Consider the following 15,825-nt stretch of genomic DNA (forward strand, 5'->3'; position numbering starts at 1 on the left):
ACAGCGCACTAGTCACATCATAATATATGTCTCTCCATCCACCAAAGTATTCATCATCTCTGTTCACAACGTTAACCCTCTACTAACATTCCACTTTGTGAGTTCAAAAGTGCGAACACACACAAAATTGTGCACCCACAAACGCAGTTTACTTAACACATTATACAACAGCTCTTTGCCGTCCATTAGCACTTTCATCTCCCTTCACAACATTTACACTCAACTGACGTTTCACTTCACTCAGGCGCCTGTTTTTCCCAATGGACACGCCCCATCCAAGCACCTCAAAACAGAGAGAGATATTTTTGCCCGGACTTCTTAACTAGTCGTCGTTCACATCAATCAGGGGTCAGGTTTATCTGCGGGGGCGTCCTCGGAGAACAACTTTGGCAGTTTGAGGCCGACAATCTCAGCACTGCTCTCCACACTTCTCTCCCCTCTGCCCTTGTATTGCTGACTCAGCTCCTGGGAAGTAGTAGTAGTAGTAATAGTAGTAGTCGTAGTAGTAGTAGTAGTAGTAATAATAATAGTAGTAGTAGTAGTAGTAGTAGTAGTAGTAGTAGTAGTAGTAGTAGTAGTAATAGTAGAGTAGTAGTAGTAGTAGTGGTGGTGGTGGTAGGGGTAGTGGTAGTGGTAGTGGTAGTAGTAGAAGTAGTAGTAGTAGTAGTAGTAGTAGTAGTAGTAGTAGTAGTAGTAGTAGTAGTAGTAGTAGTAGTAATAATGATGATAATAAAATAATTTTTAGGAATAACAATAATAATAATTATGATAGTAATAATAATAACAATAATGATGATAATAATAATATATAATATATATATAATAATAATAATAATTTAATAATAATAATAATAATAATAATAAAAGAATAATAAGTACCATTAACACAGTACAAATTTCTACTCGACAGCAAGCTCTGTGCTAAAAAATGAAGATCAGGACAAGTCTGGTAAAGGAAAAATCATTTTTTCTGTTTTAAAAGCACCACTACCTTATACAGTTTCATACTGTTAACCACAGTATGCTTATACTCAAAATCACCACTCTCTCATTGTGCATCATGTTTCCATGAGATCATGCACTCAAAATCACCACTCTCTCATTGTGCATCATGTTTCCATGAGATCATACACTCGAAATCACCACTCTCTCATTGTGCATCATGTTTCCATGAGATCATACACTCAAAATCACCACTCTCTCATTGTGCATCATGTTTCCATGAGATCATACACTCAAAATCACCACTCTCTCATTGTGCATCATGTTTCCATGAGATCATACACTCAAAATCACCACTCTCTCATTGTGCATAATGTTTCCATGTGATCATACACTCAAAATCACCACTCTCTCATTGTGCATAATGTTTCCATGAGATCATACACTCAAAATCACCACTCTCTCATTGTGCATAATGTTTCCATGAGATCATACACTCAAAATCAAGCAAAGACTCACAGCTTCTCCCATAGGTAGGAAGTTACCGGCAGCACAGACACATTAATTCATACGCTCATGTATAGATTCAATATATGAACATAATATGATTATGTTAACACCTTTCCTTTTCCAACCAAGTTAAGTTATCTAAAACGAAGAGCTTACATTTAATTAAAGTTCCATCTGCGATACAACAAAAGTAAGATAAAATGTGAGGAGCGTGGTGGAATCAGGCTCTCGTCAATTTTTGGGCGTGTAGAGTTATTGGTATAACCTTAAAGTTTGTTCACTTGCCTTTATTTGGATGAAATAAATATCCAATTATCTTGAATACAAGTCGAGATATTGACGAAAAAATGAGGTGGGGGTCACCTGTTTTCAGAGGTAAAATTAGTGAGAAAATAGCCGCCAAAGATTAGTTATTTCCATAGCTTAAGAGCCCGCGGTAACTGAAAATTTTCATTTTTTTGCGCCTTTTATCAACGTGTTTAAAAAAAATCCACACATAAACGAGTTCTTTCAATTAAATTAAAGGTGTTGAGGCAAAAAACAAAATATAATAAAAATTCACAAACCTGCGGAAAAATGCAAGTTTCTTCACTTTGATTATTTTGACGAGAGCCTGATTCCACCACGCTGCCTCACAAATAGATTTTTAAAATGATAGGAACCCTAAGTCAGTGCAGGGGTCAATAACCTGAAAACTACAATGAGTTAAGCGCTTTGACAACTTTACCATGCTGATCCTAAAATTCAGGAGAGCAACTATCCACATTCAAAGAAATTAAGTATGGTAATTCAGAAAGGTATGTGTGCCATTCAAAATTCAGCAGGCGAGTGTCAAAGAAATGTACAAAATGTTTTCTTTCTCTACACAATGCAAGAAGACCACCATAATTCCAGTGGCGGTGGGTAGTGGAGGGCTCACGGGCTTGAGCCCCCCTCCCCACCCCCCAAGTCTATCCCAAGGCAAATAAAAATAACGAAATAAGCAATTGAAACTGTTCTGATCGACCGCAATGAACACAGAGTGATGAACTTGGCGGTTTGCTCGTTTATCCAATCACTGTTGTCCCCGCTTACAATTATAGTAGTCTAACAGCCAATCAAATGTCTTTAGGGCTCAGCAATCAACCAGCCCGTTCCCACGGTCTCTCCTTAATGAAACCCCTCTAGTAAAAAGGTAGAAGACTTGAAAAAAATAACACTGCACAGAGGGCTCACGCTCTCCCAGCCCTGACAATGGGGTGAAAGTTTACGACACACTTTGCCCCAGTGACATAGTTACGTATGCGCCCATTGGGCCTTTGTTAGGCGCGTTCTATTTTCTGCAACAAAAAGACACAATCCACCTCATAGACGATGTTTGTTTGGAGTGCTGTATGTTTGTGCGGCTGAGATTTAACAGTTATTAATTACATCAAACCATTTTTGTGGCAACTTTTTCATCAAATAAAAACGAATTAGAAAAATTTGGAGGTGAAACGGCTTCGTCCCCACCATCCAGAAGAATTTAACGTAGAACAAAGAGATGGAAGACAAGGGTGACTCTTCTCGTTAGATTGGTTCTCAAAATGCCGTGGCTCGCCGTGACCATAGAAAAATCATAACTGTTTTGTTCTTATTGCTTGTTATTTGGTGGTAAAGAAGTGGAAGAAACCCAAGCCCCACCCAAATCTTGGTTCACCCACCGCCACTGCATAATTCATGAAACAGGAGAGTACAATAATTTGTTCAAACAGGAATGATCTAAGGGAGACAACACAATATAGTAGCATTTTAAAACATTTTAAAAAATTACATCCCTTGAAAAAAAAAACTGAAATGGAACGATCCTGAGCAGCGGCATGCAGTTTTAGTAACATAAAATTACCTCATTTTTCAAGACAGTTCAAAGAAAAGCAAAAGCAAATTGCAGCCCTGATTATACTTTCTTCTTAGTACCCCAAAACTCTTGCATGTTGTTGGTAAAGAAAAAAAAATTATATTAGTGTACCTTTAAGTATGCTGCTACTTGAAATATTAAGCATGTCTCTAACATTTGCAGTGCTGTGGGTTTGAACCCATTCCCAATTTCGTATAACATGTATTTCACATGTAACTGCTGCCATTAAGTTGACAAAAAAAACATGTTAAGTGCACATATGACTTAAGACTTTGTCTCTCTTTAAAACAACTCAGTACTACATTCTAACATTCTCCCCAATCCCTTTCCTCTCTCTTTTAGGCCTTGATACATAATAACCTGAGAAAATAAAATTATCCGACAACCGTGTCTGATTAACGTTGGCGCCATACCAGGAATTTCAGCAAGAAAAGCAATCACTACACATTAGGCTATTGAACTTTATTTTGATTTCCTATAGGGAGCAAAGAGTCCCCAACAACCATCAGACATGTCGGTTTACCTCCTGTTTTCGAAGGCTCTCCAGATAACATAAGTACGTCTCTGCAACGTGCTGCACCTCATTATGGGCCCGGCAAATCTTCTCGTCGGTGACTTCGAAATTTTTCATCTGTTCATGGAGGTATGCGTAGGCTGGTACATCTTGGAGCTTTTCCTGTGACCGTCACAGCGTGCAGAGAAAAGAGAGCATGAAAGTAAAGTGAGTGACTGGTAGAGTAGAGCGATCATTTCTTATTGTTTTTTATGTGTTTTAGTAAAAGTTGTAAGGCCCTTGCAATACAATCAGGTCATGTATGCGCCAAAGATTTGAAGTGTTACAACAGAGTAACAAACACAAAAGAGAAGGAGGAAAAAAAGGACCATAGATGTTTGAAAGGAAAGAAGGAGCAAATCACATCAGAGCATCGGCCAACCATCCACTTTTGTTTGTTGGACAATACTGAATTTTGTACCCTTTACGTAAAAAAGTTTAGTAGTTTTCGTTAAGTTTTACGGCGCTCGCAACTGCATAAGGTCATATGAGCGCCAAGGGATGGATGTCAACAGAGAAGTCCAAACTGGGAATCAGGCTTACTCTGCTCACTTCTCAAGCCTCAACAGCACAAGGTCTGCTTCGACTATTAAGGCAACCCGGAAATAGCGGGTCACAAGACAGTGACAAACATACAAAAAAAGAAGAGGAAAAAATGACAATAGTAAGGATGAGGAAAGAAAAAGCAGCAGTTCCTCAATGTTGTTCCGGCACAGTATGAGCATGACATTGATAAATCAGCCCATTTACAATTCTACTGTGCATAAGAACATGTTAATAGCTCCTCTTTGGGAATGCCCAAAAGACATTTCAGTCTGAGTCAGTAGCATAGTCCGGGGGGGGACATAAAAAAATACATGTTAGTCTTGACATCTGTGCTGACAGAGGGGGAAAGGCGAACAAGAGAGGGCCCTGGCCTGCGGCAAAAAGAAGAACTGCAAAACAAGTTGGAGGTCTGATTGTAAGATTCAAAAAACATTTACCATGCAGAGGCATGGACCTTTCAATCCTGCTCATTTAATTCCAAATACTGTTCTTCAGTTTTAGATTTTAAAAACTCGTGTCACTGATTTGAAGTTTCTCTAACGTGAAAAATCACGATGCAGAGTGAAGAAATATATCTAATATAATGGGTATCCAAACCACATTATCGTTGGCAATAACAAGATAGTTCAACTAAAAACATCAATAGGGTACCTCAAAAAGTTATGTTTTCAGGTGGTTGAAATTTTAAAATTCATGTAAAACCCACAGAAATCAATTTTTAAAAAGTGCTTTTCAATTTCTGATAATGAAACGGGAGTGGAAGTATAAAGATACTAGAGTGTAAAAGTGATTGCTCGAGTCTATAGGCTGTAGGGTTGAAAAGGTGTGGCTGCATAAAACAAGAAGAGGATTCGTACACATTAAATAGTCTAGCACCAACATAGGGAAATTGAAAGGACACAGAAACCAGTATTTTGTTATAGGATTATCAATATATTATGTGTACAAATTACACATTTCACTCTATATCAAGGGAGGTAGGCAAATTTGGACAACTGGATAAAATTTTACATGAATTATGCCCCTTATCCCACCCCACTATACTAATAATACTATATGTGTAGTGTAACATGTAGGCTATGTTGGGTTCATAGTTGTTTGAGATGCAAATTTTGTTTTTTAACTGTGATTTTTATCCACCTCTGCCAGGATCAGCTGTTTTTCCCAGACTGAGAAGCCTTTCTGCTTCTCTTACATCTACGCTCTGCCTCTTGGTCCACTCTCTTCTACAGTTACACCTTGACCTAACTGTGCAGAACATCAGAGAGATGGTGGTGCGTATTTTGTCATCTCTGTTGAAGACGCGTGCTAAAGCAAATGGCAACAGGCGTGCCTTCACAAAACACAGACTTTCCATTGGCAGATGAAGTGTGCAGGCTAAATCTATCGCAGAACACATTCTATGATATACATGTACAATAAACACGCCCATGGCCTACATTATTGCCCTCAGCTCAAAGAGTTTCATTGGCCAACACTACGATACCCTCTCTCTCTCATCATGGTTACTTCAGTTAAATTTGTGGTTGTGTTTAATTGAATTTACTCTTGCTGACACTGTTGGGGGTTTTTTCCCACTAGGATGTATAAAAGTTTGTTTCCGCTTTGTGTGTGTTCTGAAGACAAAGAATTTTTTTTTTTTAATTTGGGACCGGAGAATCTGTTCACTATATGTACCATTTTTTGTTATGTGCATGTTTGTCATGTGTGCATGTTAGACTGTAGGCCTATTGATATAATATTGACTCATCATCATCCAGTGCAGTGCCAGATCTGCGACAGACATCGGAGATCATGGTTCTCTATTCATTCCTTCGCTTGGATGCTCTTAAAAAAGCCATGTTTCCCTGATCTTTCCCGGTTACCCATTTGTTTAGGCTCCCTTAGTAGGTTGCTCTGGGCCTACCCCAGCTTCATTTGCCTTCAATTTTGCCAGTGAAAGCTAGATGTTCAAGACATGTCTATTCAGGTGTCCCAAAAACTGCATTTGTCGTTTCCTGGTGGTTTTTAACATCCAACGTGGGCTTCTTCAAGTACTACCTCATTTGATTTCTTTTCCTTCCACGATATTCTTAGTAGTAGTCTCCTAAGAAACCACATTTCTGTTTCTTCTATTTCATTTTCACTGCCTTTAGTGATTGTCCAGCATTCACAGCCATATAAAAGAGTTGACCATACATAGCATTTCAGAACTTTCATTTTGGAAGTCATAGAGATGTTTTTATTTTTCAGGATTGGGCTCATTTTATTGAAACTAGCCTTATCCACTGTAATTTTCCATTTTATTTCTGTGAAACATTTGGCATCAGATGTTATCATTATATCCTAGATAGTTAAAATGTTGAGACTTGTTCGACCTTTTCACTTTTGTTTATGAGATTACAACTAGGATTTGCAGCTTTTTAAAATATTACCATGCATTCTGTTTTCTTTACATTTAACACTAATCCTTTACATTCACTTTCTGTTTCAATATCTAGAAGCAATTGAAGGTCCTTTTCTGGGTCTGCTATTAAAACTGTGTCATCGGCATATATATCTTATGTTAATATTTTCTCCATTTACCTTGAGACCTGGACATTAATTCTTCTATGTTTCTAAGGATTGTTTCACTGTACATGTACATGTTAAAGAGGTCTGGTGAAATAAAACATCCTTGTCTCACTCCTCTCTTAATCTGCTTATTTCATTGCATTTTCTATTAACTACATTATTGACTACAAACACTGTTTATTTCATTTTGACATGGAAATGTCAAATGATGTTGAAATCCCAACAGGAACCTCAGCAAAACTTTTTTTTGAGCTTGCGGTGTAGTATAAGACGCAAAGAATTATGTAAGTGAACAATCGGCAAATGAAGCAGCACGGCTGATTATGAACATTAAGTCAAAGAAAAAAAGGTGAAGTTCCTCTAAGAAAGTTCATCGGACATCACTAGAGTTCATTACATGTAGGAATTTGGCTTCAGCAATCTCTGTCTCTGGCCCCAAGAGTAATTATAAGGAATCATAAGTAGAGACGGGGGGGAAGCCCTTTTTCCTTCCCGAGCGAGAAAACCGAGAAGCTGACCTACTTCTCGCCGAGACCGGTCTCGGTCCCGAGAAATGCTTCTCGTCTCGTGTCCCAAGACCAGAGAAAAGCTTCTCGACTCGTGTCCCGAGAAATGCTTCTCGTCTCGTGAACAATTTCTCTTCTCGCCCCGCAGTATGGGGAATTCGCTTAGCGAGAAGGCCGGTCGTGGCGGGGATCTAAACTTGGCTAGCCCTGTTGTGCAAGCGCAGGCGGTGAAGGAAGGTAAGGAGATCTAAGCCTAGGCCCTGATCAACTTCCCACTCGCCTCGTCTCGCCCCCCTCTCCCCTCCCTTTCATTTTCACACACAGGACGGCACGGTGATGGGTGGCACTGTCTGCATGTCATTTCTCGCCTCTCACTCTCGTTACTGTTACTCGTTATGTCAAGCCAACGAGCAGTATCACTCCTCGGTACCGGGCAGTAGTTTAGTGCCCGGGCAGCGACGGGAAGGGCATTTCTCTCGAGAAACGAGTACAGTCGAACCTGTGTAAGACGGAATCGCAAGGGAGCCCAAAAAAAATTCCGTCTTAGACAGGGGAATTTAGGGGGAGATGGAGGTTGGGTTCAAAGGCCCAGCCGGTGGGATCAAGGATCGCTTGTCCTATCGGCAAGCAGTGGTCAAAACTTCACACCTCTCAGCTGCTATCCTCTCTGATAATGACATGCGTCAGTCTTACTTATCCAATTACCACCAGTGCTTACATTTCATAGGACCACTGTTTGACCTATTAAAACAGGAACGTTTGAACATCTCCTTTGCTTCCACCCTTATCCCCACCCACCGATGCCACCCCTCACTGCCATCATGTAACAACGATTCGAGGAACTCTTTTCTCGGCTGGCATTGGTCAATCTAATTTCACACCTCTGGCTTCTGGCTACCCAAGAAAGTTTCCGTACTGGCTCGCTACTCGAGCACTCTCACGGGCAGTCGTGAGATTTCACACCCACACTACACTGACCATCTGCATCACTCAGGGCTCACATGATGGGGTAACAAATACCCCCAAATTGCACCCCTTCTCCCTTTCTTCGGCCAGCGGCATGGCCATTGCGTTAAGTTTAGAGCCAACGGAACCACACTTGCGAGTTTTGTTTCAAGTCAGGGCTCAGCGGGCAAAGCATTTTCCGTCTCAGACAGGTGAAACCCTCGGAAGGGAGCAGATTTTTCTTTCCGTTTCCACGTTGGACAGGTTTCCGTTTTATACAGGTAATTAAAGAGGAATATATCAAGGGGGGAGCGGGGAGATTCCGTTAAGACAGGTTTCCGTTTTATACAGGTTTCCGTTAAGGCAGGTTCGACTGTACTCGGTTCGTCTCGTGCCCGCCCCTAATTATAAGCCTATTGATAGTAAATATGGGTAAAGGTTAGGTAAAGGGCAGGAGTAGGGGGGTATATTTCCACCTAAAATTTTATTCTCAGATTTGGAGAATTCAGGCACAACTCGGATTCAACTGCATTTCCGTAAACCATTCAACCATTGGATGCCCCTGAGAGGTAAATTTTTTAAAATCTACGCTGTTTCAGGGAGTCATGCCCCCATCCCGTTTTAATTGTAAATCCCCCTGATTTGCACTTTTGACTTTCACTTTCCCGTTTGATGTTTTGCAGTTAAGCCTATGGTTAAGATTTTCTTGAAAACTTTTCATTTTAACAAAACAATGGTTATTAGGAAATGTGGTAGTTGAATCTTACATTTTTTTGTGAATTAAGCACATCTGGGCACTCTTCGGGAGAAGTGGTCCCGGCCTACCTCCATAGAAATAACACAATCGAAAACAAAAACGGAAGCAGAGTAAAAAAGCTGGCCTAGTTGCAAAGGTGAAAAGGCCACCCAATGAGGAAAGGCCTTTAAATAAAACCCAAAAAACTATAAATACCTGCCAGCTTTTTTACTTGATTTACGCTTTTGTTTCTGATTATAAATTTCTATGGAGGTAGGGCAGGACCACTTCTCCCGAAGAGTGCCCACATCTGAATAAAGCATCGGAAGGAGGAATATAAGCTGTGGTAGGGTTAGACCAGTTAGTTACTAGTGGGTATGAGAAGACGAAGGAAGGGAGAAGAGGGAAGGACTTCCGTAACGAGCGACCACTCCAACAAACACAATATGAAAGAGATCTAACCCTGACCCACCCCACCCCTCTATTCCACTAACTCTGTTTCATAGTGCTTGCTCGTTACGGAATTCCTCCCGAGAAGAGTGTTCAGTGTATGGGTGTAGAGGTACGGATTAGTTCCGCTAAGGTAAAGACAGGAGCTCAACTGGATTAGTAGTTAAGTAGGCTTCAACATGCAGTTCAATTATAATTCAAAGATGACAAAGTCACTCAAAGTATACACCGTCACTCACCTACAAAGTAGTAAGTAGTAGAGTAGTAGTAGTAGTAGTACAACATACAGTCGAACCTGCCATGACGGCCACCTGTACAAACAGCCACTTTCCATTTTCCCCCCTTGCGTTTTTTCTATATTATAATTTAACTGTGTAAAACGGTCACCTGTCCACCGCGGCCACCTTATCTTATCAACCCACGGTCACATTTACCTGCCTCAGGTGGCCATGCATGGTCACTCATAGCCTGACACTTTGTAAAAAATTTTGAATCGGCTCCTCAAGCTGTGGACGGGCCATCATAATCCATTCACCTGTCGTTATTGTTAGTCCCTCCAATGAATGTTTATCCAAGTTCAACAATGGGTAACAATACATATTTTCAACTGCTGGTCAGGGAAGCATGATCCCTCATAACCTACTAGATCTATAAGTCCCGCCCACAAATCATGCACAAATCGTATGTGAGGTGGCTGGTCACTGTTTTGTTTACCTAATCTATAACAAAGTAACAATAGATGTTGACGTGAACTTGCTACAGAAGCGTCGCTCATTCTCCGAGTGATGGCAACCCATGTGTTTGTTTCACCATTGCACTCAGTTTACATCGTCTTACTTACATAATATTCCGTTTATTTAACACTTGCACAAAATCAGCAGAAGGACTTCCGTAACGAGCAACCACCCAAACAAACACAATAAATAAAACACCAAACCCTAACCCTTCCCCAAACCTTACCCCTAGCCCCCACTCCTCTGTTCTACTCTGTCTAATAGTGGTCGCTCGTTACGGAAGTCCTCCCAAATCACCAACAAAAAGAAAGCTAAACAAAAAACAAAACAACAAAAAAAAAGTTCTTACACTACCCTCCTCCTTTTTTTACAAAAAGAAAACAAAAACCCTTTTGAATTCGCCTTCATCATCATCATTGCCTTTCTCACCCTGCATGCACCAGGGTATAGGCCACGGACAAACACCTTCCACCTTTCTATATCCTGACTGGGATAGCCTCTTGATGTTATTCCATGTCTTCCCACTTTCCTGTACATCAATTTCTGTGATTCTTCTCCAGGTTCCACCCGGTCTTCCCCTAGATCTCTTACCCTGTGGGTTCCGATCCAAAACTTTCTTTGTTACTCAAAATGATTCCCACTCCTTCCACAGGGTACTTGTCTTCCCTCCCAGAATACAATACTTGTTCCCCCAAGCTGAGCTGCTTCTGTCCAGACTGTATCCGGTGTGTTTCGCTGACTCCTAGTATGTGCAGCCTGTATCTCTTCATCTCTTGTGCCAATTTAGAACTCTTTCCTGCTTCATACAAGGTGCGAACATTCCACGACGCAATCCGGAGAGACTTGTTCGACAGAGAAGGTTTCCGGTCAGAAAGGTCCTTTCCGCTTTGTCCGCTGTCCTTCATTGTTCCAGCTGATGCAGAAGCTCCTCCGTCTCCCAAGATCGAAAAATAAAAAGCTGTGTTTGTCCGTGTTTCTGTAACTTGTTGTTTTTTTCTGGGTTGGGTAGTTGGCCCTCCGCAAACTGGCACTTTTCGGGCGACCAGACCTTCACACTTTTAGTCGCTTCTTACGACACGCAGTATCACCGTTCACGGCAGGTGTATTCTTTGCTCCCCCATAGTAAAACTATGGGCCCCCCCCCCCCACCTGCAGGAGCGTTTGAACTCGCCTTACGACAGTCTAATTTTAGTCTAAAGCCTGAGATCAGAGCCTGGTTAGACCTCCGAAGAGAATGATTAACTTTCTTCATTTTGATCAGTCCTGCCTTAGACGGCCAACTGTGTTTTATACGGCCACTTTTCTCCTTCGAAGTGACTATTCGGAGACCAAAATTATATTCAGACTCTGAATTGAGTACAGCATGACGTCCGTTCCGATTTTCCGACCCTTGTTCCTAAATATTTCCAACATTTATGAACATTTTTTCTTTTATAATAATAACAGTCAAGACGTGAGCTTTGATATCCAGTTATTAGTATTAGATCTATCTAAACTGGCCCTCCCTGCATCATAAGTCTGTACTCTGTTTTATGCTCCTTGGTATGAACAGAAACGACAAAGTTGAGTTGACCTTGTCGGTGGCAAAGTTAATTATGTCGACCAATGAGATTGCGCATAGCGATCTCGCACTCTCGGCTTGCTGGGGGAAGAGGTGTTGGGAAGACTTCGCGGCTGTCGGGTTTGTGCGATGGGATGAAAAAAATAATTACAGAAAAACTATAACACACAACAAAATCAAATTAAACATGTGGAAACACAAATGGTGGAGGAAGTAATGATGATGCTGTAGTGGTGGTGGAAAGACCCTGGTTGACGTTACCGTGTAGGCTACAGAGACACTGCCATTGGGTAGATCTAATAATGAGAGTCCAGTCTTTTGACACAATTACGCAGTCCAAGTCCAAGTAGACAATTCTAGTTCTAATTCTGGTTTTACGTAAAATTCCCTCCATGACCATTATATTAGGTAACCTCCTTACACTCAGGTAATTCACTTGACTTAAAAGCTGAGTCCGAATAAATAAAACATTTTTCCGGACCCGAGTCCGAATAGATAAAACCCATATATATTCTGACTCGAGTCCGAACAGATAAAAATTATATTCGGACTTGAGCCCGAATAGAGCTGGCCTTTCTCCTTGACAATGGGTGGCTGTTTCACACAGGTTTGACAGTAGGCCTGCCCTACAAGCATTGTTGTTAACAAAATCAAGAAGACCAATTACTAAGATGTAAGAAGATTCAAGAAGGCTCTGACTACTGGGGCAAGGCCGGCAAGGACCGAAAAAGAAAAGGTCTCGTAATTTTTCAAAGTTGTACCTTTCTATATACCCTCCCTAATTCCTTTGCAAGTGACCTCAACACACGTGAAGCACTTGAAGCCATTCTGAGAGCAGCACTAAAGACACTTTCTCTTCAAAGCAAGACCAATGAATTTAGAGGGTTTGACTTTGTTGCCTTGTTCCTACTTTCGTTTCTTTTCAGTCAATAACGGAAGTCGGAAGTACCGTGGAAAATGGAAATATAACCCCCAGATTCTACAGACAAACCGCTCAAAGACACTTTTGATGGGTTTTTCTGTTGTTTTGTCTTGAAGTGGAAAAGGCCATTTCATTTTTTTTTAATCCACAAAAATACCCCCCCCCCCCCCCCCTCTAAAAAAATACAACAAAAGAAAAACAAAATAACCGAAATAAGCGTCCTACCATTTATTTACTTATTAATCAATACTATTTAGAGCTCTTTTTTTTTTTTTAAGGAACCCTAATCCCTCTACAACATCGTGTTACACTATGAATAATTATAAATATTATTATATATATTATTATAGCTGCATTTTACAAGGGACAAAATCAAGCTATGAGATTATCTACATAGATTAGGGATCAGTCTTCAAATATTGTCTCTTTTAATTAAAAGCTAAGCACAATACTATTTGGTGGTTAATATTTTGTTTTCCCAAGCTCGTTTTGTCAGCCTTCCAAAAGTTGTTGCTGCTTTCAATATCCTGATATGTTCATCTCATCGTCAAGTGATGTAGTAGAGCTGATGGTAGACCCCAGGTAACAGAACTTGTACATTGTCTCAAGTTCGTTCAGTCAAATATGGCTCTGCTCTGCACCTTCCTGAGTAAGGATGACTGCTTTCTTGACACTGATGACAAAGCTGAAGACCTTACATGCTGTTGATAAGCGGTCCATGATTGTTTGTAGGATGTATTCACTGTGAGTATCAAGAGCAGCAGCCGGCGCGAAGAGGAGGTCTCGTACCGTACTGTTGTTTTGTTTATCTTGGTCTTGGCCTGGAATCGAGCAAGATTAAAGAGCAACATATACAGTTCTCCAGAGGAGGAAGACATCCCCTGGTGACTCTTTGAATGCATATAGCAGTCAGACAGATTGCTCGTAATATCAAAATATTTGACGCGAATTAGGTAATATATGGCCTACTCCACCCCGCTAGAGAGGATTGGTGTATCTAAAGGTTCACTTTCTCCCGAACAACAATTTATTGTCAGAGTCAGAGGCTCAAAATGTCAAACTACCGTTCAAATTGAAGTGAAACATACGCCAGACAAATCGGAATTTTATGAGTAAAACCGCTGTTTTACTTGTCTTATGTCCCAATCTGGCAGAAAGATGATGAAGAACGTCAGGTTCAGATCGTTGTGGCCTCCACTTTTCGAACCTTCACCTCAGTGATTTGCATACCTGATGTCAATATAGACTTTGGCAATGTGTAAAAAAGATAACGTACGGTATTCTGAGAAGCAAAAACAATGGGCGGAGGGAGGGGGGCAAGATCAAGCTGACAAAATTGTAGGCTGGTGATGAATGTGTGTTATTTTTAAAACACAAAGAATACGATGCAAAAGCATCAGTTAATGTCACTTTTAGCCGTGGTTTTAAACATTCAATAAAACAGTATGTATGTGTAAGCACGCACGTGTCTGTGAGTGTGTGAATGTGTGTGTGTGTGTGTGTGTGTGTGTGTGTGTGTGAGTGTGTTTTTGTGTGTGCTATTTGTGTGTACACGTGTGTGTGTGTGTGTGTGTGTGTGTGTGTGTGTGTGTGTGTGTGTGTGTGTGTGTGCGTGCGTGTGAGCGAGCGAGTGTGTAATGGGGGGGGGGAGGAGAGAGAGCGAGAGAGAGAGAGAGAGAGAGAGAGAGAGAGAGAGAGAGAGAGAGAGAGAGAGATCAGTGTGTATGCATGTTTGTGTGTGTGTGTGTGTGTGTGTGTGTGTGTGTGAGAGAGAGAGAGAGAGAGAGAGAGAGAGAGAGAGAGAGAGAGAGAGAGAGAGAGAGAGAGAGAGAGAGTGTACGTGAGTGTGCGTGCGCGCTCGCGTGTTCCTTCGAATTAAGAGGCTAGAGTTCTTCATCATCTTCGAAAGCTAAGGCCTAAAGCCGCTCTGGGTCTGTCTTGTATTTGTGTATTCCTCTAGTAGATCAGCTGTTGTCACAAGTGCCGTGCTTGCGTGGACACTTTGCCACTGGTTAAAAACAACAAAAATGACACCGCCTCTCCCTCCCCAGCGCCTCCACACCGCCACCCCACCACCGTCTTTTTTTTCAACGAGCAATTTGCAATCACTCTTCCTCTTTCACGTATTCTTCTTTTTACCCTTTATCCTCCTCCTCTCCTCCTCATCTCCCCCTTCCCCTCTCGTACTCCTCTCCTTCCTCAAAACTGTTTTCCTTCTTCCCCACCTCATCCCCTTCACATTCTTCCTCTTCCTCCATTTTTCCTTATACCTATATATTATAATCTATGCCTACGAAGGATAGTGGGGATCAAGTGGTACGAACGAGTCACTAATGCTCAACTGTGGGAGAGAACAAGCCAAAGGCCAGTAAAGGAAGATATTCAGGTGAAGAAATGGGAATGGATTGGACACACCCTGAGGAGACCCCCGACAAGCATCATCAGGCAGGCTTTAACGTGGAACCCACAAGGAAAGCGTAAGAAGGGAAGACCAAAGATGACATGGAGGCGAGCGGTACAAGCGGAAATTGAAAAAGCGGGACAGCATGGAAACAGATAGAAAAGGATGCTCGGGACAGGCTTCGCTGGAGTAATGTTGTGCCCCACTGGGAGTTAAAAGGGGCAAGAGAGAGATATATAATCTCTCAGCCTAGATCGCGTTCTCTGTAAGCCCACTCTAAATAATATCGCCGCAACTGCGTGTGTGTCGATATGTTGCCCTTCAGCCTTTCACTTTCGACCCTGGTTCCACATTCTCACATTTGGTTTCTCTGCTAATCTTTCCATATCATTTCTCACTACCCCCTCCCCCCTCCTCCCCTCCTCCTCCTCGCCTCTCCTCTTCATTCTTCTTTAATATATCCTCCTCTTCTTCTTTACTTTATCCTGCTTCTTCTTTATTGCATCCTCCTCCTTCTTTACTATCCTCCTCCTCTTCCTCCCCCTCCTCTTCCTCCTTCTTTTTCTTGACTATTTCCTCCTCCTCCTCCT

General features: G+C 41.5%; 1 protein-coding gene across 1 annotated transcript; it reads right to left on the bottom strand.

Annotated features, from left to right (window-relative positions):
- Window positions 1–212: 212 nt before the first annotated feature.
- On the bottom strand, window positions 213–12,856 carry LOC101851264 (protein FMC1 homolog). Its single transcript, XM_005097549.3, has 3 exons — window positions 12,674–12,856; window positions 3,852–4,004; window positions 213–465 (listed from the first exon to the last, which is right to left on the bottom strand). The coding sequence occupies exons 1-3, from the start codon at window positions 12,737–12,739 to the stop codon at window positions 343–345; spliced, it is 342 nt and encodes a 113-aa protein (XP_005097606.1). The 5' UTR covers window positions 12,740–12,856; the 3' UTR covers window positions 213–342.
- Window positions 12,857–15,825: the final 2,969 nt, after the last annotated feature.

The sequence above is a fragment of the Aplysia californica genome, unplaced genomic scaffold, assembly GCF_000002075.1.
Source record: "Aplysia californica isolate F4 #8 unplaced genomic scaffold, AplCal3.0 scaffold00157, whole genome shotgun sequence".
Classification (NCBI taxonomy): domain Eukaryota; kingdom Metazoa; phylum Mollusca; class Gastropoda; order Aplysiida; family Aplysiidae; genus Aplysia; species Aplysia californica.